This window comes from Echinops telfairi, unplaced genomic scaffold (assembly GCF_000313985.2).
Source record: "Echinops telfairi isolate 266 unplaced genomic scaffold, ASM31398v2 ScPeMD7_18;HRSCAF=68, whole genome shotgun sequence".
Lineage (NCBI taxonomy): Eukaryota > Metazoa > Chordata > Mammalia > Afrosoricida > Tenrecidae > Echinops > Echinops telfairi.
The window spans coordinates 89,742,133-89,769,583 of record NW_022103915.1 but is presented as its reverse complement, the minus strand read 5'-3'; the positions used below and the strand labels follow the sequence as shown (position 1 = coordinate 89,769,583).

Sequence of the window (27,451 nt, the reverse complement as noted above, 5' to 3'; positions counted from 1 at the left end):
GATGCAACTTGAGTAAGCCCTCCCCTTCACTTACAGAAACAACGGTGTGGAATCAGGAGGATTCTGTATGTTTCCACCCCAGGCACTCACTGGTGGGACTCGATTAACACTGACTGCATTGAAGGACACGTTTAAAGAGAGACATCCTTTATATTTTATAATGGGATCGGTGTTTGCCTGTCGACTCTCACTAAGAACGCAATCAAATATTGGAGGTCCTACGTTTTGGTTGGTTGGTTTTCCTTCTTCAGAAGAATACAAAGAACCATAAAATTGCTCTTGCCCTGGGTTTAAAGGAGTCAATGCCTCTGGTTTAATTGAGTTTCTCGGTGTTTCAGAGTCCATGGATACTATCTGTCACATGTTTCTTTTCAGTATCCGCCCAAATATCTTCCTGGGAGTTGCTGAGGGCTCAGCCCAGTACAAGAAGTGGTACTTTGAGCTGATTATCGACCAGGTGGATCCCTTCCTGACAGCAGAGCCCACACATCTGCGGGTGGGCTGGGCCTCGTCCTCGGGCTACGCCCCATACCCAGGAGGAGGAGAAGGATGGGGAGGTAATGGCGTTGGTGATGACCTGTACTCCTATGGCTTTGATGGACTTCACCTCTGGTCAGGTGAGTGCCTTGCCAGAGCTCTCGCACTTGAACTCTTATTGGCCATGATGGGGACGCAATGGCTCAGGCCGACATGGTTACTTCCCAGGGCGATGATTCAGGCTCAAGAGTCTCAACTGATTCAATGATAGGTCCAAAGACCTTGAGGTCTGAAATGAGACTGTCCTGGTTCTGAACTGTGGCTCTAGCACCTCTTTGCTGTGTGATCTGGTACAATTAACTCTTTTAGCTCTCAACTTCAGTGTCTGGATTCCGCCAACTCTTATTCCTTACGTGTATTCAGATAATACAAGCAAGCAAGAGAGACTCAGCATGTCTTTGGTGGACAATGAACTACATACTTTTGTGTCTTTTCTCTCATTTTATCTTCACACAGACCCCTTGAGATAGATCATATTGACTTCATTAGAGATGTAGATGCTAAGACCTAAGACGTTTGAATGATTTATTCCCAGTCCTACTGGGGATAATCTAGGTCTAACTACCAGTTGGTAATTTTATCTGTACACCTGCCGCCTCAAGATACAGTTTATAAAATCTTTAGATCAGTGGCTGGCAGACTCACACATACACTGTCAGCAGTAACGTCTTTAGAGAAGGATTCCAGTTTGTGTGTGTGTGTGTGTGCATGTGTGTTTAAGGTAAGCATTGTTCTTCTTTGCCAAGCATGCCTATGGCCTGTCCTATGGAAGAAAGGGTTGGCTTCCACCTCAGTAAAGACAAAAGATTGACTCTTAGGTTCTCACACCCAAGAGCTCTGCATCTTCCATCTAGTTCCCAAAGCACACCTTTTCTGTCCTCTGCAAAACTTCAATCAGAGGCCTCGCTTCTCTTACATAAATCCTTATATACCTAAGTATTGTCTTGTATAAGGAACCATGCCACACACGGTCCTTGAAGTCCATTGTGAGAGAAAAGTTTGCCTTTACAGCATAAATCTATAGAACTATTGTTTGAGGAACTGTGTCACTCACCCGTCACTTGGCTCTTCTCTAAAGGCCAAAACCGAACCATCCCAACTTCAGCAATTAACTCCCTGCAGAACCGGATGCCATGCTTTAGTTCTTTATTTGCTGTTGTCCCACCGGAGTTCTCTTATTGATGACTGATTTTATGTGGGCTTTTCACAAGCTGGGTACACATTTTCCAGAATGGTATGTACTTACACGGTCGCATCATTTGGGCCAAGGACTGAAAAAGCCACTGTCTGTGTTCTTTGTGTGTTCCAGGAGGGACTATGGGATGGACAAAAGTAGATTCCAAATAAAGGGCTGTTGGGTTTGAGGGGAACAAGTCTTGTCCTGGGTTTCTCTTAATTCCCCACTGATGCGTCTCTAGTTCCGTCCATCCGTTTCCACGAGGTGGCACAGGGGGTAGCTCTTTCCTGGTACTCAGGGCCTCACTCAGGAACCACCGAGAGACTGGGGCTCTACAATAGCAGCCGCTCGCTAGTCCAGGTGCCTCTGGGGCTATCAGTGAGTGGCATCTGGGTATCAGAAAGCAGTCTCGGTGGGGGGTGGGGGAGATATAGGAAGAAAGAAGCATGAAGCTCACAGATGTCTGCAGCTCCTCTCTTTGGAAGGGTTGGATCAGTGAAGGGTTGAATGGATTTGACTGGGAAAATTATTACCCCACTGTCTGCCCATTTGGGGGAACAAGGTAGTACCATGGTTATGTGTTAGGCTGCCAACCTCAAGGTCAGCAGTCTGAAACCACCAGGTGCTCCTTGGGAGTAGCCTTTCTATCCCTGTAAACAGTGATGGTTTCGGAAATTCACAGGGGCCGTTCTACCACAAATCAGAATTGACCGATGGCAGGTAAGTGCCTGCTGATGGCTGTTCCCCCCACACCTTGGGAGTGGAAGTGGGGTTCTTGGGTGATAAATACTGGACCCTCATTTCAAAGAGCACCTGTTCTCAAAAGGAAAGGAAATGCCCTTAGTCTTTTCCCAGACGTTACACCACAACAGGGCCACTTGTGCACGCTCTGGAGATGTTTGTGGAGAGAATTGTGAAGCTGTCAGCAGGGGCACCCCCTTCCCCTGTGCGTATAAAAGAGCAGCTTACTGTGAGCTTCAGAGCTAACTGTTTATTGTTGCAGAAGCAGAGTGCACCACAATACCCCCCTCACGCCTCCTGTCCGGTCCCCTCTGAAAGGAAGCTGAGGAAGTGAGCCTACAGAATACATCATCGCTAGCAAGGGCCCTCGTGGGCATAGAGATGGGGCAGAGGGACTGGGACTCAACTTGGGTCTCTGAAAATCACCCCTACTTTGTACTGACAGAGCTGGGCAGCACGTTCAGGGCACTGACTCCTCAGGCCTAAGCTGCTGGCACCATGGGGAGAAACCAGGGTCTCTCAGACTTGCCCTTCTCATTCTCATTAAAACCCAAGGCTTCCTTGGGTCTAGGCTTCATTCTGCAGCCTCCAACCACCACATGGTGAGCATCTATCTTGCAGAAGATACTGCAGGCAAATATGTCAGAGGACACTCTAGCTGAAGAAATAATCCACCAGGACAGCAGTGAATTCCAGACTATCTGATGAAGAAATGAAATGGAAATGACACTCTAACCTACTTCCTGCAGGAGGGGTGGGGAAGCGGTTAGGGAGAGACATTGGAAACTGGTCAGGACAATTTTTCTCCTTTTCCTTGAGATTTAAATGCCCAGGTTCATTAATGTTAAAGTTACCTCTGTGCATAAATTAAGGAACTGCCATGAACTGGTCTTTGCTTTTGAAAGTGCCATAGATGTTGCAGTGATTAAAACGTATGGCAGTACCGTGAACACTTTGTCAGTGGGGGGAAAAAGGGTGTGGGGGTGGGGAATTGTATGGTTTTAGAGTTATACCTGGGTTTGAATCCCAGCTCAACCACAGACTGGTTTTGTGACCTTGGGGAAATAAGTTAACTTCTTTGAGCCTCGTTTCCCTCAGCTCACATGAAGATGAGCTATGACTCTCAGGAGGTTTACACGAGGGACTGTGCGGTCCCTGCACTGATACACACGAGGTACCTACCGTCTTAGCTTCTCAGTGCTGCAGTTACAGAAATGCTACCAATGTGTGTCTTTAAAGGATGTAGCATTTATTTTCTCATAACGTCAGAGCCCAAAGTCTGAATTCACAGCAGCACACAGGCTCTCCCTCCCACCCCTGCCCTGTCTCCCCTCTCTTCCTCACCCAGCCCCAACCTCCCAGATTCCTTAGGGCAGTGGTTCTCAACCTTCCTGTTGCTGCGACCCCTTAATACAGTTCCTGTTGTGGTGACCCCCCAACCATAAAGTTATTTTCGTTGCTACTTAACTGTAATTTTGCTACTGTTATGAATCAGGTGACCCCTGTGAAAGGGTCATTTGACCCCCCAGAAGGGTCGCAACCCACAGGTTGAGAACCACTGCCTTAGGGTAATCCCCACACGTGCGTCTGTCCTCCCCACTCTGCACTCACTTGTGTTTAGCACTCTCTTTTCATAGCTGAACATGAGTACATTAAAGATACTCTCATGGAAATAACACCACAAGAAAACCCAGTTCCCAAATAGGATTACAGTCCCAGATGTGGGAGTCAGAACTCACACCAGTGTTGTGCGGAAGGAGCCATCCCTCCATAACATCTGTTCTGATTTCCCTTCCCTCATCGTCTACAAGGTCCTCTGTGGTCTTAAAGACCAGTGTCCGGTACTGCACGGCAGACCATGAGACGCACCCTGTGAGAGCCCCCACGGTGTCTCCTAAGGGGCATGGAGAACCCCAGTGCCTCCCCTGCTGGATGGGAAAGGTGTTGCAACGTGACATCGAGGAATAGAAAAGAGCTCCTTCTCTGCAGTAAGAAGCAGCCCTACTGTAGGTCCTTTTTTTTTTTTTTTTCCACCTGTTGAAATTGAAGCTGCATCCTAACAGGCATCCTCAGCCCCAGCCCTGCCCAATTTCCCCCACAGAGTCCTGGATTTGTGTTCCCTAAGCCTTTCAGGACTGCAGTTGGGGCAGACTAGCCTAAAAGTAGCCCACCATATGTGTCACTGTCTAGGGAAAGTGTCACAGGAAGAGCTTTTACCTCTCGGGCATCGAACGGTTTTGCCCTCTACAAAATTGGAGTACACAGAGGAATTCACCTTCCCAAGAGACAAGTGGTGAGACAGTGAATGGATGAAGTTGAATCATGTTTCCTGACTTAAGATTACAGGTGCCCCTGGATAATGTAGCGCTTCTGTCCCAGTTGTGTGAGTTGTGGGAGAGGTGTCTGTCCTACCTGTCTCCCTACTAAGCCCAGTCCCGGGACATAGGTTTCCCTATCAAAGAGGGCACGCTGTGACTCACCCCTGGACAGCCCCAGTGTGCTGGGGAGAGGACCCAAGGAGGAGTGCTGAGCAGCAGCCTGTGTTAATCTAAGTGCCATCCCTTCCCAAGCCGCCTCAATGTCTGTGCTTAGATGGTAGTGCCAACCTCTGCCGTGCCTGGAGCAATGGACCTGCTGAGCACCAGTGTTTCCTGCGGCCTGCATTACTCCTCAGAAGAGACAAAGTTCCGCAGTCATATGTCCTGGGGTTAACTGGAAGATGCATGGCGTGTGATTTCAGGGCTTTTTCCTTTATCTTTAAAAAGCAGTGTTTGGAATCATCTTTCCAAGCTTCTGGGGCCCTTCATGGGTCTGTGCCTTTAAATCAAGGTAAATTGCAAACTCTCCAGGGTACAAAGACTGTCCAGCCTCGCTGAGGGTATAAGCCATGGGGTTCATCAGAGTGCCCATGAGCTCAAAGAGTAGTGTCAGAGGGTGCTAGAAAAGCTCTGAGCAAGTTTGATTTTTTCCCCTTCTACGTTGTCATTCTTTAGGTTGCTCAATGGTTCTGATGCTTGTTCAGAAAAAGGTGAAATACATTAAACATGTCTGACAGTAAACATGTCTGACAGTGATGATTGCTTTTCCCCACTTAAAACATGTCTTTCTATCTTCAATACTAATAGTGTTTAAGCCACTACCTACCTCAACATTTTTCTTTTTTGGCCTTACACAACTTTTTGCTTTTTTTTTTAAATTAATTGGGCGGGGGGGGGGGCTATACAACTCATATCACAATCCATACATCCATTGTGTCAAGCACATTTGTGGCCATCAGCATTATCAAAACATCATCTTTCTACTTGAGCAGTTGGTATCAGCTCCTCATTTTTTTCTATCCCTCACACCACCTCCACGAACCATTGATAATTTATGAATTATTATTATTTTTTCATATCTTACACTGTCCAAAGTCTCCTTTCACACACTTTTCTGTTTTTCATCCCTCAGGGAGGAGGTTATGTGTAGATCCTTGTGATTGGTTCCCCCTTTCTTTCCCACCTTCCCTCCACCCTCCTGAAATCGCCACTGTTACCACTGAAGGGATCATCTGTCCTGGATTCCCTTCGTTTCCAGTTCCTATCTGTACCAGTGTACATCCTCTGGTCCAGCCAGACTTGCAATGTAGAATTCGTATCATGATAGTGGGGGTGGGGAGGAAGCATTTAGGAACTAGAGGAAAGTTGTATTTTTCATCATTGCTACATCGCACCCTGACTGGCTCGTCTCCTCCCGAGACCCCTCTGAAAGGGGATCTCCAGTGGTCTACAAATGGGCTTTGGGTCTCCACTCCGCACTCCCCCCATCATTCACTATGGTAAGATTTTTTGTTCTGATGATGCCTTGTACCTGATCCCTTCGACACCTCGTGATCACACAGGCTGATATGTTCTTCCATGTGGGCTTTGTTGCTTCTGAGCTAGATGGCCGCTTGTTTACCTTCAAGCTTTTAAGACCCCAGATGCTATATCTTTTGATAGCCGGGCACCATCAGCTTTCTTCACCATATTTGCTTATTCACCCGCTTTGTCTTCAGCAGTTGTGTCGGGAAGGTGAGCATCATAGAATGCCAATTTTAATAGAAGAAAGTATTCTTGCATTGAGGGAGTACTTGAGTGGAGGCCCAATGTCCCTCTACTACCTAAATACTAAACCTATAAATATAGGCACATAGATCTATTTCCCCATCCTCATATATAAATATATTTTCATATGTACATGTCTTTATCTAGACCTCTATAAATGTCCTTTGCCTCCCAGCTCTTTCCTCTATTTCCCTTGACTTTCCTCCTGTCATACTATCATGTTCAGTCCCCACCAGGGTTTCAGCAATTCCTCTTTGTTACATTACCCTTGATCATGCATTGAGGGAGTAGTTGAGTAGAGGCCCATTGCCCATCTGCTACCTTAACTAAACCTATAAATGCACAAATATTTCCCTATTATCATATATAAATATATTTATATATGTACATGCCTGTATGTAGACCTCTATAAATGCCCTTTGCCTCCTAGTTCTTTCCTCTATTTCCTTTTACTTTCCTCTTGTCCCACTATCATACTCAGCCTTCATTTGGGTTTCAGTAATTCCTGTCGGTTACATTGCCCTTGATCAAGCCCTACCAGGATTCCTACACCCTCTCACCATCGATTTTGGATCATTTGTTGTTCCCTTGTCCCTGGGTTTGTTAACACCCACTTCCTTTCCCCCATCTCCCCCTCTCCCATGTCCCTCTGGAACCATCTGTCCCATTGTTTTCTCCTCCAGAATGTTTATCCCACCTATCTTATTTAGATAGCCTTGCAGAGCTAATAATATGCACAAAAACATGACAGAGCAAAACAAAGAGACAAAAGAAAACAAAACAACAAAAAACCAATGACCAAAAAACGCCTGTAAATAGTTCAAGTTGTTTGTTGAGCTTTAGGATTGTCCATTCTGATGGGGTGCCATGCCCTGGCGTAAAGTCTACTTTTGGTATTCCCTTGGGACTTCCTTGCTCTGTTCCCCTTGCATGCCCTTAGTGTTTTGCCTCTGTGTGGTGGGGTTTGATTGGGTGCCATTCCCACAGTGTCTCCAGTGTTGGCCCCTGTAGGGCTATGGGTTGGTGAGGGACGTCGTGTCTCATAGTGGGATCAGTCATATGGTCCATTCTGTGCATTGGCTGTTCAGAGTGGGGATATCGTCCTCCAGGCCTGGTGAGCCAGGATATGCTCCACTCTCTCTTCCTCTCCCCTCAATTGTTCCTGTGTGCTCTGATCAGACATGTCCTTCTCCCTGAGCTGTAGCTTCAGTGCTGTCCTCTGAAATAAATTCTTCTTGGGGGAGGGGTGGCTGTCCATGTAGTTGAGATTGAGGCTGGCCCCTTATTATTTTTTAAGATCATTTTATTGTGGGATCTTATAACATTCCATACATCAGTTGTATCAAGCATATTTGTACATATGTTTCCATCATCATTTTCTAAACATTTACTTTCTATTTGAGCCCTTGGTTCCTCTTTTTTCCCTCCCTCGTGACTCCTGGATAAATTATAAATTATTATTATTTTCATATCTTATACTGACCACTATCTCCCTTCACCTGTGTTTCTATTGTTCATCGGGGGGCGGGTTGGTGGGGAGGGCAGAATTATGCATCCATCATTGAGATTGGTTACCCCTTCCTCTCCCCACATACCCCCTATCCTCCTGGTATCACTACTACCATTTCTGTTCCTGAGGGGTTTATCTGACCTGGATTCCATGTGTCATGAGTTCTTATCTGTACCTGTGTGCATGCTCTGATCTAGCTCCCAGTGAAAGGCAGTGCTAGGGTCATGGTAGTGGGGGATGAGGAAGCCTCAGGAACCAGAGGAATACTGTGTGTTTCATCGCTTTACTGGGCCCTGGTTGACGCATCCCTTCCTTGTGACCCTTCTGTGAGTGATTGGCCCATTGTCTACAAATGAGTTTGGGGTCTCTGCTCTGACTCCCCCTCATTCTTAACAGTATAGTTTTTTTGTTTGTTTGTTTTGGGTCTTCTGACACCTGTTTCCTGATCTTGTGTACATCTCATGATGGCACAGGCTGGTGTGCTTCTTCCATGTGGGCTAGCTGCTTCTCTGCTAGATGGACACTGTTTATCTTCAAGCCTTTAAGACCCTAGACACTGTACCTTTTGATAGCTGGCGCCATCAGCTTTCTTCATCACATTTGCTCGTACACCCATTTTGTCTTCCAGTGATCCTGCTGGGAGTATAAGCATCACAGAATGCCAGGTTTTTAAAACAAAGTGTTCCTTCATTGAGGGAGGGATGGAGCAGAGGCCCAAAGTCAGTCCACTACCTCAGTGTTTTGCCATATAAAATATATGTACACAGGCCAATACCTCATTTTACAAATTAATGTATTTACTTATGTACACACCTATGTTTATACCTCTACCCATAGCTTTGCTTCCTAGATCTTGCCTCTGTTTCCTTTTACCTTCCAATGGCTACAGCATCATGCTCGCCCTTCTTCTGCCTCTTAGTAATTCCTCTCAGCTAGATTGCTGTTGCTTCAACACCCCCAGGATCTCTACATCCTCCTTGTTGTTGCTTTTAATCCCTAGTTGTTCCCGTCTGTGGCATTGTTTGCTTACCGCTCCTTTTCCCCACCTTCCCCACCCCCTCCAAAAAAACCTATAAAAATAAAAAATGAAAACACATGCATAATTCCAGGTCTGCCCTCTGACCTTTATGACTATCTCCCCACTGGTTCTGGGGGGTCCTGGGAACTGCCTCTCCTAGCCTGAAGTCTATTTGGGGGGGCTCTTCAGGAGTTCTGTGGCTTGGCTTGGCTCCCATTGTTGGTTTGTTATGTTCCCTTCTTGGTTTGCCCTGTTGCGGGAGGTTCAGATCACACTACCTACCTGCCGTGAGTCCCCAGTATTGTCCTCTGTCGCAGTGTGCTCCAGCAAGGGGACATCATGTCTCGAGCTGTTATCCACACTGCAGTCCTCTCTGTGACTTAGCAGCTCTGTGCAGGGATGTCGTCCTCATGGCTAGTGTGCGGATATGGGGTCTAGAACCTCACTCTCTCTTTCCTTCTTGGTTTGCTTCCATGTGGGCGTTGCATGCTGGTCCCTCTCCCCAACCTGTGGCTTTAGTGTTGTCCTCTGTAGCACATACTTCTTGGGAGGGGGATGGTCAGTTTGGCTCTCACTGGGGCCGGCCCTGTAGCTCACTCTGTCCCGTTGCCCTCAAGGTTTGGCATGTCATGGTGGGGTCTGCATGAACACTCCCATTTCTGTGAAGACATAAACAATACTCTCCCCCTGGGTGGGTTAGTGCCCTGCCCCCACCCCCAGTGTCATTGTCGCCCTCTTTTGTTCCCCCTTTTCTCCTCTCCTGCCCCACTTTCCCCTTCTTTGTGTTGGAATGACATGTACATCCTTGGGTTTGGCCTGTCTCTCACCTGACTGCCTGTACCTCAGCCCATAAAGTGTGAGTGAGACAAGCAGCTTTTCTTCTATACCTACTGTGCTGATGATGCTTACCTCAGTGGACTCATGTTGTACCTGTCCTTTTGTGATTGGCTCATTTCCCTTAGAATAATTTCCTCCAACTCTTCCCATGAGACGATGTGATTCATGCAATCATCCGTGCTTTTTAGTGATGCGTAGTACTCCATTGTGTGTATGTGCCAGAGCTTACTGATCCACTTATTGTTCGATGGAAATTTAAGTTGTTTCAAATTCTTTGTGATTGTGAATTGTGCCGCAGTAAACATTGCAGCACAGACAACTGGCCGTAGTCTATTTCTTAGCTCTTCTGGGTCTATGCCCAGTAGAGGGATAGCTGGGTCATAAGGTAGATCAATTTCCATTTGCTTTAAATATCACCAGATGGCTTTCCACGGAGGCTGTACAAATCTACATGACCACCAGCAGTGGAGGAGAGTTCCTATCTCACCACATCCCCTCCAACATTTGTTGCTCTCTGATTTTCTGATTTGGGCTATCCTCAACAGGGTTGTGTGGGATCTCATGATTGTTTTAATTTGTATTTCTCTTATGGTTAATGATCAGGAGCATTTTCTCGCATGTTTATTAGCTATTTGCGTAAATTTTTGTTTATAGAATAAAAAACTATAAATAAATTGTGTTAGATTTATGTGATCCTTGGATCACACTGGCTAGTGTGCTTCTTCCATGTGGACTTAATTGATGCCTCACTTAGATGGCTGCTTATTTGAAGAAAATACCCCAGATGTTATTTTTTTCTGATACTGGGCACCAGCTGGGTTCTTGACTACACTTTGCTATAGAATGTATATCTTCAGTGATCTCTTCATGTGAGTAAGCATTGACCAGGGCCATCTCTTAAGAATAATTCTTAGGTTGGGGCTAGAATTAGGTGTGAGCTCAAAATCTACTCATATATCTATAGGTTATGTCGATCTCTAGTTCCCTTTTTCAATAAAGGCAACTGATTTGTTCATCACATTTTAGACCCTGCCCTTGTGACCATAAACAAATAGATTCTGATTTATAGCGACTCTATAGGAGAGAATAGAACTACCCCCATAGGTTTCGAAGACTGTACCTTTGGGCAGGAGTAGAAAGGCTCCTCTGTCTCAAGAGTGGCTGGTGGAGCCTGTAAGATGACAAAGCGGTGAAGGGATCAGGTATCAGGCATCAAAAAAAAAAAAAAAATCATAACATTGTGAATGAGGGGGAGTGCAGAGTGGGGACCTAGGGCCCATCTCGGGGAAATTGGACATCCCCCTGCAGAAGGGCTGTGGGGAGAAGATGAGCCAATCAGAGTGCAGTGTAGCAATGATGAAATATGCAATTTTCCTCTAGTTCTTAAATGCTTCCTCCCCCCCACTACCATGATCCCAATTCTACCTTACATATCTGGCTGGACTGGAGGATGTACACTGTGGCACAGATAGGAACTGGAAATACAGTGAACCCAGGACAGATGAACCCCCCAGGACCAGTGGAGAGAGTGGCGATAGCAGGAGGGTGGAGGGAAGGTGAGGGAGAAAGGGGGAACAGATGACAAGGTCTACATATGGCCTCCTCCCTGGGGGACAGACAGCAGAGAAGTGGGTGAGGGAGATGTTGGATGGGGTAAAATATGATAAAATAATAATTTATAAATTATCAAGGGAGAGGGGGGAGGGAGGAGCGGGGAGGGAGGGGGGGAAATGTGCTGACACCAGGGGCTCGAATGGAGGGTGGGTGTTGTGAGAATGATGAAGCCAACATATGTATTAATGTGCTGGGCACAAGTGATGTATGTACGGATTGTGATGAGTTGTATGAGCCCCTAATAAAATGATTATTAAAAAAAAGTGGCTGGAGGTTTCACACTGCTGCCTTGCAGTCAGTAGCCCAACATGTAAACCTGTAATCCTGCTATAGGGAATAATTCACTCAAAACGTATCCAACTCTGGAAGGTAGAGATTAATGTTATCCCCGTTTAACAAGTGAGGAAACCTGAGTCTAGAAAGATAAGTGACTTGGCCAAGTTCACAGAGTAAGGAGTAAACCCAGGCTATCTGGCTCTAACAACGGTCCTTCCTTGTTACACTGTGCTGCTCTTTGAGTGTGACACCAGGCAGGAGTTGTTTAGCCCCTTTAGTTTCTAGATACTGGTCTCATCTCTGTTCTCTACCGTGTGTGTCTTGAAAGAGGCTTAGCCTAAGCTTTCTACGTACAGATGAATGATCTGTATAGGGAGCATCCAAAGAGAACTTCAGCTTTGAGTCCAGACTCTCAGAACAAGGAAGGTGGCAAGCATATCATTCACTACAATTACATAATTGCCTTTCCTGGTGATCAACCAAGAGAGCCGCTCAGACAAGAGAGAACGTCTCCCAAGCATCATTCTTCTGTAAGAGAATTGGCAACCATGGTGTATTCTGTATAAGTTAAATAAAGCCTAGGTCTGTTTTTGACGGTGTAAAGGCACTGCTGTAGATGAACAGCGTCTCATGGAAGCTGCTCTTTATCATTACTGATTGAAAGGCAGGCCAGGATAGAAGTCCGAGCCAACTCGGGGAAGGTTGGCAAGGGCACTGGAGTCGCACACAGTTGAACAGACTCTCGTGTCCTCCTGTAAGTGAGTCTCAGAAAGGCAAAAGCCCTTGTGATTGGTACTTTTCTCCAGCAGAAATCCAGCATTTTGATAATTTTCTGGTTTCCCTAAATTTACAGAAATCTTTCGAAGTGTCTTTGAATGATGACGATATTTTCCAGAAATTAAACTAATGAAAAGAGAACCACTTTCAGCAGGAATTCCTTAATTGTTTTTTAATGGTAAAGATCGTTTTTTAATGAGGTGTGGGGGTTGGGGCAGTGGCGCGAGGCAGTCTTCAAGAGTCAAGCAATTATAGCAAACCTTGCTGAGTTTTAATATCGCAGATTCCTTTCCTTAACAGATTGAATGAGTAGCATAAGAAGAAAGGCTCAGGGACTCAGGATGTCTAAATTTCATAAAGTGAGTCAGGAGTACTCAGTGTCCTCGTGAAGATATTTGACAGGTATCAAGTCTCCATACTCTTCAAGTTTAGCTGACATTTTTTGCATTTCTTTTGACAATTTTTGAGTGAGCTGTACCTACAGGGAGTAATTGTTCTTCTTGCTCAGTCGTTGAGCAAAGTATTAAAATTGTTTTAAGTTTGTGCCCAGGCCAGGCTAATTTTCCAATATGCATTACTATAGAACAAAATGGTTATGATAAATAGAAACATAAGTTCAATGGATAAAAACTGAAATTATACTAAGGTGAAAATTATGCATCTAGGGAAGATGGAAGCATTCACATTAAAATGATAATGGTAATTCTTTTAAGATATTTTTATTAAGTTAGAGTTTAAAAATATTTCCCCAAGTTTTCTAAAAAGAATGTGCACTCTTTCTGTAACCAGGAAAAGGTGTGTCTGGATACCCATATGTAATTTTTTTTACCTGAATCCCAATTTTAATGCTTAGCTTCTATCCCAGTATTCTGTTCCATATTTAGAACTGCAAACCTCATAAAGGGACAAGTGGAGTTTATAATAATTTGCTTTTTAGAGTTTCCAGAAAGGAAGGGTGTGAGATGGAAAAGCAGATAGGTGATTTTCTCACTACTTTTAAGTTAGGTCAGGAAAAGACACATTATCTTACAAAAGATAAGTGCCAATTTTTTTAAAACTGAAAATCACCAACACAGAGCATAGCTGTCAATGTGCTTCCGTGAACGTCTGAAACAGTGAAGGAAAGGAAAGGCAGGAACATGGACTATGTGGCACAGTTCGATGGCTAGGTGACCTTGGTGCTCTTGGCTTAGAGGACATTACTGTTGGATGCTATAGTGGCCACGTCTTTCAGAATAAAGAAAAGCAAGGTCTCTAGGTACCTGGCAATACACACATGCACGACCCACACCCAAGTCTGGCGAAGACCAACAGAAAACATATAGCAAACTCAAATACCAACCACCTTTGGATGGAGGTGGTTTTATACATTAGGGCTGTAAGAATCATGTCAAAGAATTACAAATATGTGGAGATTTTGATAAGTGTAAAATACATTCTCCTATGGTGACTAGCTCATCAATTTTCTGCAAAACAAAAAGTACCCAAGATTCGATGCTTTACATGTGGTTCATGTTATGTACCATTTGAAGGGGATGTGAATGAGAACGCTCCTTAAGAAGAACCTTCTGACATCTGTGTAACTCAACCTCATGGGTGAACTCCGAGGTGCCAAATCAACATGTTCTACTTCAGGCCCCAGGGCAGCAGGCCAGAAATTAAGGGCACATTGAGTGGGTGGGGTTCTTTCAGTTCCCATTTGTAGCATCTTTGCAGTTTTCTGAGACTTGGCATCGGCATGTCTGCTCACTGACCAGGTTGGAGAGGCAGTTCTCTTTGTTCATCTTACAAAGAGAAAGCAAAACTGTATTTCTCTTGGGATGCCATACCCAGATCTTCTCTGGGCTCGAGACACCTCACACTGGTGGACCTGTGAACAGTCCCTTTTTCTTCTACCCTCTGTGGGTCTCGTCCCTCAATCTACTCCTCCAGTGTGATGACTCCCTCTACTGTCCCAAACTCCTCCTTTCTTTTATTTGTCCTCCAGGTCGGATCCCCAGAGCTGTGGCCTCCATCAACCAGCACCTCCTGCAGTCCGATGACGTCGTGAGCTGTTGCCTTGACCTTGGGGCACCCAGCATCTCCTTCCGCATCAACGGGCAGCCAGTCCAGGGCATGTTTGAGAACTTCAACACTGATGGGCTCTTCTTCCCTGTGGTGAGCTTTTCAGCAGGTGTCAGGTAAGTCATGGCTGTGGTTTCATGGAGAGTAGTAGCTATTCCACTGCCCATGGAGTGTGGTAATCTCCTTCGGGGTGTCAGAACCCCAAGTCAGATGCCCATGGAAGTCTGACGGTGAAGGGTGGAAGCAATGCAATCATTCAGTAAAGACTGGCTGAATACATACCTCTTCCCTGGGTCCATAAGACACATTCAAATAAATATCAAGAAAAAATAAGTCCTATATATAAAGTCACTTGAATAATTCAAAAGTCATATATTCTGATTATAAAAATTTGAAAGACATCAGTAAGATAATGAAAATCACCTGTGATTCTAAGGCCTAACAATAATCTCTATTAGTATTTTGTTATTTTATTCATTTTTCTCCAAATATGTGCTACTGCTACTGGTTTTGGTTTTTTTAACTGGCACTGTGCTGAAAGTGAAGTTTTGTATCTTGATTAATTTTTATTCGGTAATAAGTAGTGAGTCTTTCTCCTAGTCGTTAACTATCCTCCTCAGAATGATTTTTTTTTTTTCTCAGAATGATTTTTTGTGGCCCTGTCATATCCTGTCATTTGGCTGTTGCGTAATACAGCCATTACTTTGCTGTGAGACCTGTAAGATGACCTGATTTTTGTTGTTACAAGTGAAATCTCAGTATACCGTTCTAATTATGTAGTTCTTCCTAGCAGTAGGCCATATGATAAGAACTTTTAAAACCCTAAATGCACTGTCATGTAGCTGAATCGACTTTCAGGAAAACTGTATAAAGAATTCAGAATTCCTCCTAAACTGTTCCATGTTTGGAAAGCTTTGAAAACCAGAAAATTTTCCATAAATCTGCTAGCAGCATAATCTGCCCTGGGTCCGTGGGGTGGCAAAAATTGGCATGAATAGGTGTGAAGCTGATTTTCATTTCATATTCTGTTTGCAAATATTTGTGTCCAAAAATAAAAAAGAGTGCTTCTGGGCCCTGCCCCTTACCCAGTTAACGGTTCAGATTAATGAAGAGGGCCTGCGCTTGATTTCGTTCTTTTAAGAACGCGGAAGTCTGGAACATACCTTCAAAGATTTCAGATAAAGGATTTGGGCATGTACTGTCATTGATAGCAGCCCATGGGGACGCCTAACTAATTGGATCTTCAGTAACCGCGGTACAGTTTTAGGTGTGTTTTTTTTTTTTAATTCTGATTAATTTGAGAAAATTTTATCGTGGAGTTTCAGTTTTCCATTTATTTGACTTCCAATGAGGTAAACATTTTGCAACTTAATACTCTTGTCAATTTCATGTTCTCGGCCTTTCACGGTTTATGGCTTTAAGTGTTTTTTTAACTTCTTAAGGTGAGCTGGGGGGCAGTTTTCAGAGCAGGGGACCAGTTTTATATTCAGCAGATCTTACGCGTTGTGTTTCCACTCAGTCACAGTAGTCACCCCAAGGCTCCATCACTGATCCCATTTCCCCCTTGTCTTTCCTGTTTCCATTGGGCTTCCTTTCTTACCTCGCGGGGCTTTGCCATTGGTTGAATGCTGCCCTTCCGGTCTTACGTGGTGGAGGATTCTAACACGGGTGAGCTCAGGTCCAGACCGGAGGGTTCATAGTCCGGGGGTTCCACCAGTTGAGCATTTCAAAAACGTCTCTGTTATGGCTGTTAAGGCTCATCGTACTGGTTGAAATACTTTCTTCAAGTTTGTGATTTACCTTTCCACTTCTGTGTTTCCTGATTGGGGTTCTTCCCTTTGGTGAAAATGATGCAAGTCAAATAAAAAATTTGACCACAATGGTACCTTTTTACCTCGACCTTTGAATATGATGTAGAGCACCGGCCTGAACTGTGCATGTTTCTGTTCTGTCTGCCATGGCAAACGATTGTTCGCTATGCTGCCAATCAGTTCAACAGGGTTCTAATGACTTCAGCCATACAACATCTTCACAGGGCAAGACTCCACTGGGATGCTTTGTTCTCTACAACCTTTTCATTCTCCATCCCTGCCTTGTGAAAGGATCGCAGTCAAGTGCGCTAGGAAGTTAGAGGGACCACAGGAACACTGGAAAGGGGCTGTAAAAGTAAGAGATTGTCTAGTGGCAAAAATCCTTGTGGACAGTAGGAGCTTAGAGCTGACCCACAGAGAAACCGTCTCAGGTGCCGAATTCCCGAATGAAACCAATATAGTCTGTTTATGGACGACATGGGGCTTGAGAAAACAAGACCTAACCCTGGGTTCCGACAAGGGATAAAGTTGGGTTCTGTTTCCTTATATGGCTAATGGAATAAAAAATTATCCTTTGGAAATGATATTCAACCTTTGGAATTTGAGATAGATGCCTATACTTCAGTGCATCTGATGACATATTTACAAACATACATGTGTGAATGACTACAATATATTGAAATTAAACATGGTTGCTTCTTGTAACAGAGCATGCTAAAGTAAAACTTGATTCGGGTTGAAAATGTACTGGTTAAGGATATAAGCCAGGAATTTTCCCTCAGGCCCCAGGGACTACATGCTAAAGAAGGAAAGCTCTCTACCAGTGGAGGTGACACGGGGACAGGCATTAGACTGCTAACCTCAAGGTCAGTAGGTCAAGGCCACCAGCTGTTCCATAAGAGAAAGACAAGGCAGTAGAGTCAGTCTCAAAACCTTATGTAGCATCACGATGAGCTGGATTCGGTTCAGGGCTGTGGGTTTTAGTTTAGGGGACAGGGGCACTGTTAATCCATTCCAGTTGGTCTTGTTAAATGTAGCCCCACAGGTTTCTTACTAATTAATATCTGTAACTCATGTCCTAGGACCCCTGTACAATAGGGTAGAACCGCCCTCTGGGTGTCAGAGGCTAAAGCTACCATCTGTGGGTTACGTTGTAACCACTACAAAACGTACGTCAAAAGCAAGGGATGTTTCTGAGAGACAAGGACACTGTAAATACAAAGTTCACTGACCCAAAGTCTAGCAGGCAAAGAAAATCAGTTTATACATTTATATTGGAGAATAAAGAGGAAGATTAAACATCTAACACTTGCCTTTGGGCCATCTGCTGTTGAGCTCAATTTCTTCTCTGGCCTCGGAGCAGTCCGGTCCAGGACCGCCTCCGCGGGTGGTGCTTAATGACCCCAGTCACCCAGCATTGTAGTCCTTCCCTTCTTCCCTGGTTTTGACCAGGCCCCCTCACTGGGTTATACTTCCTGTTAAAGAAAGTATGCCTTCTTCCCAAATGTCTCCTCAGAGCAAACCACTTAGCAAGGATTCAGATCTCTGAAGACAGTCCTTCTCCAGGCTTCTAGCTAATTGGTGGTTCTGCACTTTGTGTGCTTAGTGCCTGCGATCACGCATTGCAGAAGGGCACTTAGTCATGGGGGCTCCTTCGAGGCTTCCTCAGAGAGGGGCTGTTTGCATGCATGCATTTGGGGTGGGATGAGGCATTCTTTAAAAGGTTCTTTTGACAAAAAAAAAAAACCAAAAAACCTGCAGCCGGCAGGTGAAGAAATGGGTGATTATTGGAAGACACCTTCCCAGCGGTGTTTTCAAGCATCTTATGTCTAGGTCAGGAAACCAAGGAAAGTTGCCTGATGCCGAAAATGAGCCATCTAACTCATTTAGAGTGTCAACCACAAGAATTTAAGGCATGGAGGGATCCGGTTATGTGTATTTTAAAAGTCAGCAGCTTAGATGTGATAGCATTTTCCTTTCAACAACTGAACCGGTGGTACTCACAAGAGCAGTGCCAAGGGGCTTGCTGTTTCCCCAGTCTCCTTGCTGAAGTCTTGATACATTTCTGTCTTTGGTGCTCAGGCTGTGATACACTATGAGAAGAGGTGGGAGTCCCATAGCATGCTCTGTGGAGAAGTAGACTGGAATACAGCCAGTCCATCACATGATGTCTTTGATCTGGTTCAGCTCTGATCCTGTAGCTGCTGTTCTATTTTTATTTCAGAGCAAAATTGAATATGAAAATACTGATTAAAATTTTGTTCTGCAAATTTGATATAATAGTTAGCAGAACGCAGATCCTCATCAGCCCTTATATTCAGCAGTTCATACACATTGGGTTTCAACTCCTCCATCGCAGTTCCCTCACTACTGTACCATTGCTTGTTCACTTTTTCCCTGGGTGTCTCATTTCTATTGCTCCCCCTTTACTAGCCCTCTGGACTTTGCCATTGTGTAAATGCTGCTCTGTGGTCTTCAGTGGTTAATTACTCTTATCATAGAGTGAGTGCAGTTGCAGGCGTGAAGGGTGACTATGGGCCTAATTTATGAGTGAGTTTTTATTTTTTTAATCATTTTGGGGGCTCATACAGCTCCTACCACAGTCCATCCATTCATCCATTGTGTCAAGCACATGTGTTCATATGTTGCCATCATCATTTTCAAAATTGTTTCTTTCTACTTGAGCCCTTGGTATCAGCTCCTCATTTTTCCCTCCCTCCCTCATGAACCCTTGATAATTTACAAATTATTATTGTTTAATATCTTTCACTGACCGATGCCTCCCTTTACCCACTTTTTAGTTGTCCATCCCCCAGAAAGGGGGTTATATATAGATCATTGATCGGTTCCACCTTTCCTCCCCCTCCTTCCCCTTACTCTCCTGGTATTGCTTCTCTCATTATTGGTCCTTAGGGGTTTATCTGCCCTGGATTCCCTGTGTTTCCATCTCTATGAGTTTTTAAATCTTTCTTCTCCATTTTCCTCCCACCCTCTCCAGGGTCTTTTTCAGAGCAGTTGGTAGTGGTAGCTGGACACCATGTAGCTATTCTGACCTCGGGGTGATGGGGATTGATGCTTACGTGGTCCATTAATTAGCCCACTGGACCAATTGTCTTCATATGTCTTTTGATTTTCTTCAGTCACCATTCCTCTGGCCAGGGAGAGACCAGAAGCTGCGCCTTAGGTGGCTGCTCACCAGGTGTGAAGCCCTCAGAGACGACTCGCCTAAATAGGCTGTAGAGCATCGTCTCTGTGCCCTGTGTTATGCCAATATACACTGTTGTCCAGTAGACACGATGGCCTGGTCCCCCAGTCCCAGGGACTCATTTCCTCAAGGGGTTTGGTAGTGTAGAAGAAGAACCATACTTCTAAATCCACTGGGTTAAATATGATTTGGTGCAGTTTCTCTTTGTGTACTACGTAAGTTCACTTGGCAAGAGAGAGAGACCAGATAATCCCAAGTGAATTAAAATAGCTTATTGAAAATAAATGTGTTTATTAATAATGTTGAGTAGGAATTATTGGTTTTACCGAATACTATAGATTTTATAGTGACACAAGGTCAGCCCCATTTTAAGCTGAGAGGTATTTTTTTTCCACCATAGAAGGCATTTGGACTTGTTTTTCATGTTTATTTGAAACTTCTGTGTGGTTTCTAAATTAGATTTCTCTTTAGCCAGCCCCATTGCCTTCATTTTAATTATCTTTGCTGAGGGTCATAGTCCTGTGTGCCCCTGTAGTTATTTTTTATAATTAGAACCTGTAGTGTCAAAAAAAAATACCTAATTAGGTTGTGACTGCCAGCAGTCATCCAAAAGCAAAGCCACCTGAGGAGCAAAAATCTTTTTCAATCAGATTTACCTATAGTGAAGCTCAAAGCAGCATGAGTAATTACTAACAGAATCCACAAATCAATATGGACTCTCTTTCCTAACTATTATAAATGTGTCTCCTTCGTTTTCTTCTCGGTGTGGTTTGTTTATAGACTGTGTTGTTAGTGAAGTCAGACCTCAATGTTACAGCCCCATTCATTATGGAATGGCATTGGGTATGAAGCAAATGCACTTTGGAGCCTACCCAAAAAGATGAGTTTCTTAGATAGCCGGGAGTGCTTCTGAAGGGCTGTTCTCACCCCCACAAAATAGTATTGTGGCTTGAACTATGTGGACAGCATTATGCAGCAGTCCCTGTACACGGTGCGATTCGGGTGCTTTGCATGTTGCAGAAAATGGATGAGCTTGTCACCGTAGGAGATGGTATTTTATAGCTGTAGCTGAACGCCCACCTATCTTTGTAATCATCTGACATAACTCTTTTACCAGCCCTTTCTAATTTATTAAAACACCACCATCCAAAGGTAGTTGGTATTTGAGGTTGCTACTGGTTTGCTGCTGCTCGCCACCAGACTTGGCTAAAATTCAGGTAACCAACAGCTTAGCTATTTCCAGCTTGCTGTGGTCAATGCTGTGGAAATTATTGCTGAGATAAATATACTTCTGCAGAGAACATGATGAGCGCTGGCTGGATTGCCTTGGGCTTTCATCAAACCCTGGCCAAGAAGAAATATGAATGTGGGGATATACATAACTCAAATCATTCTCCAGTCTTAGCGATAGGGACTAAAGGTGCAATTACAAATCATGATGAGTTGAATTCAGGTCAGCAAAAGCTTGCTAATTCTCTCTCCTCTTAACCACAGCCTCTTAACCCTTTTCTTCTTTGGAAGGAACACCATCCAGTTTTCTAGGAGGGATGTGATACCCAGTAAGGGTAACAGGACATCTAATAAAGTAAGGCTAAGGGGACTTCACACGTTTACTAGGGAGCTGTGAAGAGTAATGTTGTAGGCCAGTGAACAGAAAACTAGACACCCTTTCTGGGAACCTTAAAACTTTGTTTCTCACTCTATTTTTTAATTCCTAGGTCAGTCTTTCAGATTTGGGGGTGTACAATAGAGATTCTCTTCTCAAAACTGCACAAGTCTCAAGAGATTGAATCGAAAGGTTTCAGTAGCATTTGTTCTGTGTTTACAAAATTAGTCAAGCAACTTTTTTTTATTGTTCCTCTACGCATCGCAAAACCTCACTACTCCCAGGTGGCTCTTGCGGAACGATTGCTCCTGGCAGAGGTGGAGGCCACAGTCACTGACTGTAAACCCTGCAGGAAGGAAAAGGCTTTCTGGGAGAGCTGGTGAAGTGTTAGAGCGATAAGAAGAACCCCGAAAGATGATGCAACTGATTTAATGGAAAAGCTTGCATGGATTGAGGGAATTGATTTTCTAAACCCATTAATGAAGAGAAAAATCAGAGCATAAAGGCAAACCAATTTTAATGAACCTCAATCCTCAAACGCTCTTTTTTTAAACTTAACATTTTTGTGATGCTGGATGGAGACCTTGGACCCCAAGAAAAGAAAGCACCTAGAGAAGAGGGATTCACTTTCTCCGGGGAAATTCCATATGTAATGATGACAAGAGAGGCGTGAAGGGCTAGAGAACTGACTCACTGACAGAAGCGGACGCAGCGGCTCTGGCACGACGGGTTCCCTTTCGACCCCTCTCAGATCCATACGGTAGACTTCTGGCCCCAGAGAAATTCTTGGGTGGATCCAATCTTTTTTTTTTTTTTTTTAATTGAATTCTGTAGGAACAAGGAGAATCTTGTCAGTGCTTTAGAGCTCCTATCTGTTTGAATATTAAAGCCCTGACTTGTATTCATTTTAAAGTTGTCTCCTTGCCTTCAACAGGACCTCCAGTCTGAGGTCAGCTTCTTGCTCATGAGATCTGCCTCCTCCCAGTGAGCCTGCTCCTGTTTCAGGTTGCCAGAGCCTTGACCCAGGAAGGAGGAATGCTGGGATGGAGGTGAAAGCACTACTTCCCGTGGCATTAGGTCTTTGCTTGGCAGTTGCTCTCTTCCTCCTCATTTCACTTCCAGGGGCCCGTGGTGGATTTCTTGGAGACCTTCCAGCTGAGAAACAGGCCTCCTCTGGGAAACCCCTCACCAGAGGGAAACCCCTCCCTCATCCCTGGATTTTTTTTATCTCCACTGAGTCATTAGCATTTCCAGGAAGAATCTTTTCAAGAGGGCTGGCCCTTGAGGAGGGAGCACAGCACTTGGCCCTACCCTGAACAGAAGTGCAGCTTATTCTCCTGCAGTTCAGGGTTTTTCTCCCTCCCTCCCTCCCTCCATCCATCCATCCATCCCTCCCGTCACTGGCAAATTCATTACCCACTGAACTCCAGGAGGCATTTGTCAAGTCTCTGAGCATTGTCTTGAAGTCACCAGCATTTGCCTGTCCGTAGGGGAGAACCACTCCTTGTCTCCCTGAATGTTTCCTCCAGACGAGTTTGTTTGTTTTCACTTTTTTCAGTCCTAAGGTTTGCAGTGAGCTCAGGCGGATGATACTGATTTCACCACGTTTAGGCGTATCTATCTTAGGGTATCCAGCACCTTTAAGACTGAGGAATAGTTTGCATCTTCTGAACTCTATCTGCCTTTGGGCGAGAGCCAAGACAGAGGTAGAGGGGAATCCCATTTTAATAGTCTCAAATAACCAGTGGGTTTTGGGTATTTTATTTCATTTTTGGGATAATTCCCAAATTATCCAAAAAGGTTTGGAATAAAACATGTATTTTATCCCTAGTTCCCTGCTATCCTCGTCCAGCTGGACCTCCCTGGAAAGCCATGCACTTAACCGCCAGCATTGGTGGTGGTTGTGTGGCACTCCTTGACACAGACTCTTTGGTCAGGTTCCTTGTGAGTCACGCATGAAGGGGCCTCTCAGGGTAGTGAAGCCTGACTGACTCCCTCGGTAGCCTGGGGCTCTTGTCTGGAAGGGCTTTGGAAGCCATCCCGGAACTTCTTTCCACTCACTGGAGCACAGCACCCTGGTGTTTGAAGACCAGTGCTTCAGTAAGCAGTAAACACTGATTTCTGACTGTATCCCTTTTCCACTGTACAGATTTTTGTGGCTATTAAATAAGATAGGGTTGCAATGTATAACCAAGTTATCTCCTTTGAATAACTGAATATAAAAACATCATTCTCTTTAAGGGCCACATGGGAGTCTACCTTCCTTGGTTTATGATCTATTCAGAAGGCCTAAAACTAAACACCTGGCCAGAAAGCTCATGAATCCTTAAGGTTAGTGACCAGTTCTCTCGCACAAGAGCATTTATTTGTTCTTGGGATCCAGATACCAGTGAGCATGACAAACCACACTTGATGAACAGGCTCTCAGCAGTCTCAGCTTCTCACAGGAAAAACGCTCAGTGAGAGAGAGGGGAAATAATCCACACTAACCTTGAGGTGAAAAAAGGTCCGTGAGGACCTGATGCCAGGGGCTTAAGTGGAGAGGAAATGTTTTGAGAATGATGAGGACAATGAATGTCCAAATCTGCTTTACACAATTGATGTATGTAAGGATGGTGATAAGAGTATGAGCCCCTCATAAAATGATTTTTTAAAAAGGTATGAGGGGTTTCCCAAAATAAAAAAGTTTTTTTTCCAAAAAAATCTGATATTATCTCATAGTTTCAGCATCTGTTATGTGGTAAGTGGATGGGAAGCTTCTCAACAAGCAATTTCAAGACTCCGTCATTCTTTTGTGGAGGTTCACTAAATGAGTCACATTGCAGGCTAATAATTCGATTTTATTTCAATAGCATTGTCCATATTCTTGCCACACATGGATCATGCACTATTATGTAACATTTAATGTAAGAACATTCACCATTGCGGTCTTGATTTCTTGTTGTTCAGTAGTTAAAAATGGGAAAGTAGGAGGGCTCATATGATTTCTGTACTTAAGTTAAAGCAACATTTTGTAAAACACTGTTTGGATAAAGTATTTGTTCTCGTTGGGTTGAGGTGGGGGGGATGCTTAGTATCTTTTACTTGGAGAGATTTTTATTTTCAAGTTTCATAAATAGGATATTTTTGAAATCACAATTATGCAGCAAACAATGAGCTTCATTTTGAAAGTATTTTAGAACAGAACGTCCCACTCAGAGGAAGCGAGGCTTAATGGGAAGTGTCCTGCTGTGAGGATTTTGCAAAATCAAAGTCTTCCCCTGTGCAGGCTTATGTGCATGCATGTGCACCCGTGTGCACACACTCCATCAGCACTTCCTACTGATGCCAATTCCAAAACAAAACTGGGATCTAGCCACTGCTTTCCATCGTTGCTATCATAACTCCACCCCAGTCCACCCTCATTTCCTACTGTGGCTCCTCACTGGCCCTCGGATCCATAGAGAAGCTAGAAGACCCTCATATGTCCTTTTTTAAAAAAAAAAAAAAACCTTCAGGAACTTCCCACCTGGAATAAATCCCAACTCCATGCCTTGGCTTACAGGCAGGCCTGGCTGGGCCCAATCCCTGTGCACTGCCACTTTTTATCCTGCTTCTTCTGGCTTGCTGTTCTCAGCCACACTGCCCAAATTTGATGCTGGATCCATCTATGCTCATCACTATCTCCGGGTTTTTGCATTTGCTATTGCTCTGCCTCAGATGTTCTTCCTACAGATCCTGGACTCATCAACTCCTTTTATCCCCCAGGTCCTAATCTACATGTTTCTGCCTAAGAGACATCTTCTTGAAGTCCGTCTCTGGTAGCCTCACCATCCCCAAGTGATTACATGCCTCCTTCCTTATTTCCCTATAATGGTGTCCAATAATGAAGGAATGGAATAATTTACTGAGATGATTCTTTGTTTGGTAGAAATCCTGTTCTTTGAAACCAGGGACAGTGTGCACCGGGTTCATTGAAGGGCTTTGAACCAGCTTGGACTGGTCCTTGATCAGCCCAGCAAAATCAGAACAGACCTGTGGGGGGAAGGGCCAGCCCCCCGCAACTAATCATGGGTTCAATAGGCGCAATTGCACAGTCGATATATATAAAGATTATAGTAAAGTCCTAGAGTAAGAGACAGATAAAAGAGAGACTGAAATAATGGAGTCAGACACATTTCATGGTAGCATGCTCACCTCAGCCCTGCTTAGTGGTCCACATGGAGATAGGGAATGGAAGGAGGACAAGGAGAAAGGGAACAGAGGAGTGAAGACGGGAGAGGAGAGGGGGAACCGACAAGAGGCCAAGAGGGGAGCCTGAGAGAGAGCGCTCTATTGCTAACCCAGGCCAATATACCCTTGGGGGGAGTGCCAGCCCACTAATTACAGGTAAAGACATACATCACAGGAAGGGGTTGCACTATAGGTTACACAGCAATGAGAGGGGGACAATCTAGGGCTATACATGCAATAGGAAGAGGAGGGATTGGGGGTATACATGTGACAAGAAGGGCGGATCCTAGATTCAGGATGACAGCCTAACTTTGGATGTCACTGAGTCGGTTTGAGCTGTTCTCTGGATCTCCATAGAAACCATTAGCAGTAGGGTGTAAACCCCACTTACAGGGACCAAGCTAATAGTCACAAGCCTTTAGGGAGAAGTAGCCCATTCTCCTTAACAGCAGGGAGCGGGCCCTACCAGTCCAGACAGTTGTCTGGCAACTGACTGCCTTAGGGGGAGGTAACTTGACAATCATTTATCATTAGCTGCAAGCAGTGTCCTAAGTCTAACATATATTTTGGGGAGACAACTTGAGAGAAATCTTTGTTTCCCAAAATTTCCCCTTTTGTTTTATATATAAAATTCAAAAGAGCCACATGGATGACATGGTTATTTTCCATACTTTGAAAGTGGTCAAGGCAAAACTTAGTGATCAAATTAATATAGCCAAAAATTCAGGCTTATAGCAAACATTTTGAATTCAGGCACTGGGGATAAAGTCCCCCTATACCCATCCACTGTTGGAGGAAGGTATGAGAGGGATTGGATGCCACAGCGGGAAGAAATAGAGCCAAATAGAAATGTCTGCTTCTATAGGGAGATAGAATCAACCATTTGTTTACTTTAAGACAGCACAGCTTAAGGAGAGAAACTGTGGAAATGATAGATTACCACAGGAAAATGTACTCAGGCTATATCTCCAACTACCAGAGTGGCAGTCTTCCTGCCGTGGAATACTAGTCTTCCAGATTCCCTCCGTACCAGTCAGGGAATAAGTCTCAGTTTTATTTCCTTCAGTCCTAGTAGCCCACATTTCCCCCTCTGCATTACATTTAAAATTTAATAGTGTCGCGGAGGCAACATGGTCTCTCTTCATATCTCTTAGCTTCCTATAGAAGTGACACGAGACTGTGAGCATAAAAAATTGAACAAACAACACAGTCAGACTGGAACTTAAGCTATGTGAAATGCTTTTAACCTAAGCACGTGGGATCCAGTCTCTTTCCATGCTACCCAGCATTAGTTTATATACCTCAGCTAGTGGAATGCCTTAAATCCACCCCTGAATGTATAGAAAATATCCTTTTAGCTACATCACACCTAATGAAATGTTTCCCTTAAACCCTTGCAAATGTTTTCTATCAAATCCCATTCATGCAACGTCTTATTATATGGGTAAGGAGTTATACAAAAATCAGCTACATCCAATCACATTATAGCATTAATTGACAAGTCCAAAATCTTGATCTTTCAGCAAAACAACAGTCTGTAGTAATAGTCCAATCATTATTGTATAAAATGTTCAGCTTTGATAGAGTCCCAGAGTGTCCCTTTGACAGCATCAGCAATGGAAGAAATATCTCAGCAGTCAGTGATCGCCATTCTCAGGAATCTGTGAGGTCTACTTGACGTTTTGGATAACTTCAATAAGCAGGACAGGGTCAGGTCACACAGCAGCTTCCCTACTTTCTTCTGGTCCTTGCTGGCTGAAAAGAAATCCACCTATCTCCTTCACCTGTGAAAACCAACAAACAGTCCCTCCCTTCAGGATGTCATAAACCTGAAAAAAGAATTATGATTAAGCATTTGCGGTTCCTTCATGTCCATCTTTCTCCGAACTTGGTTGCATCCTTCTAAACGGAGTCCATCAGCTTTATTCTGCAAAACATAAATGTATAGCCCTTTCTCCAGGTGACAAATGGACCTGGATCC

The 27,451-nt window shown here is 44.3% G+C and overlaps 1 protein-coding gene across 1 annotated transcript in view; it reads left to right on the top strand.

The window, feature by feature from the left end:
* The window catches only part of RYR3 (ryanodine receptor 3), a 437,519-nt gene that overhangs the window by 149,422 nt on the left and 260,646 nt on the right, over positions 1-27,451 (top strand). The window contains exons 19-20 of the mRNA XM_013007256.3: positions 376-617; positions 14,560-14,752. Of these exons, the coding sequence (XP_012862710.2) occupies positions 376-617; positions 14,560-14,752 (435 nt within the window). The remainder of the gene's footprint in view (positions 1-375; positions 618-14,559; positions 14,753-27,451) is intronic.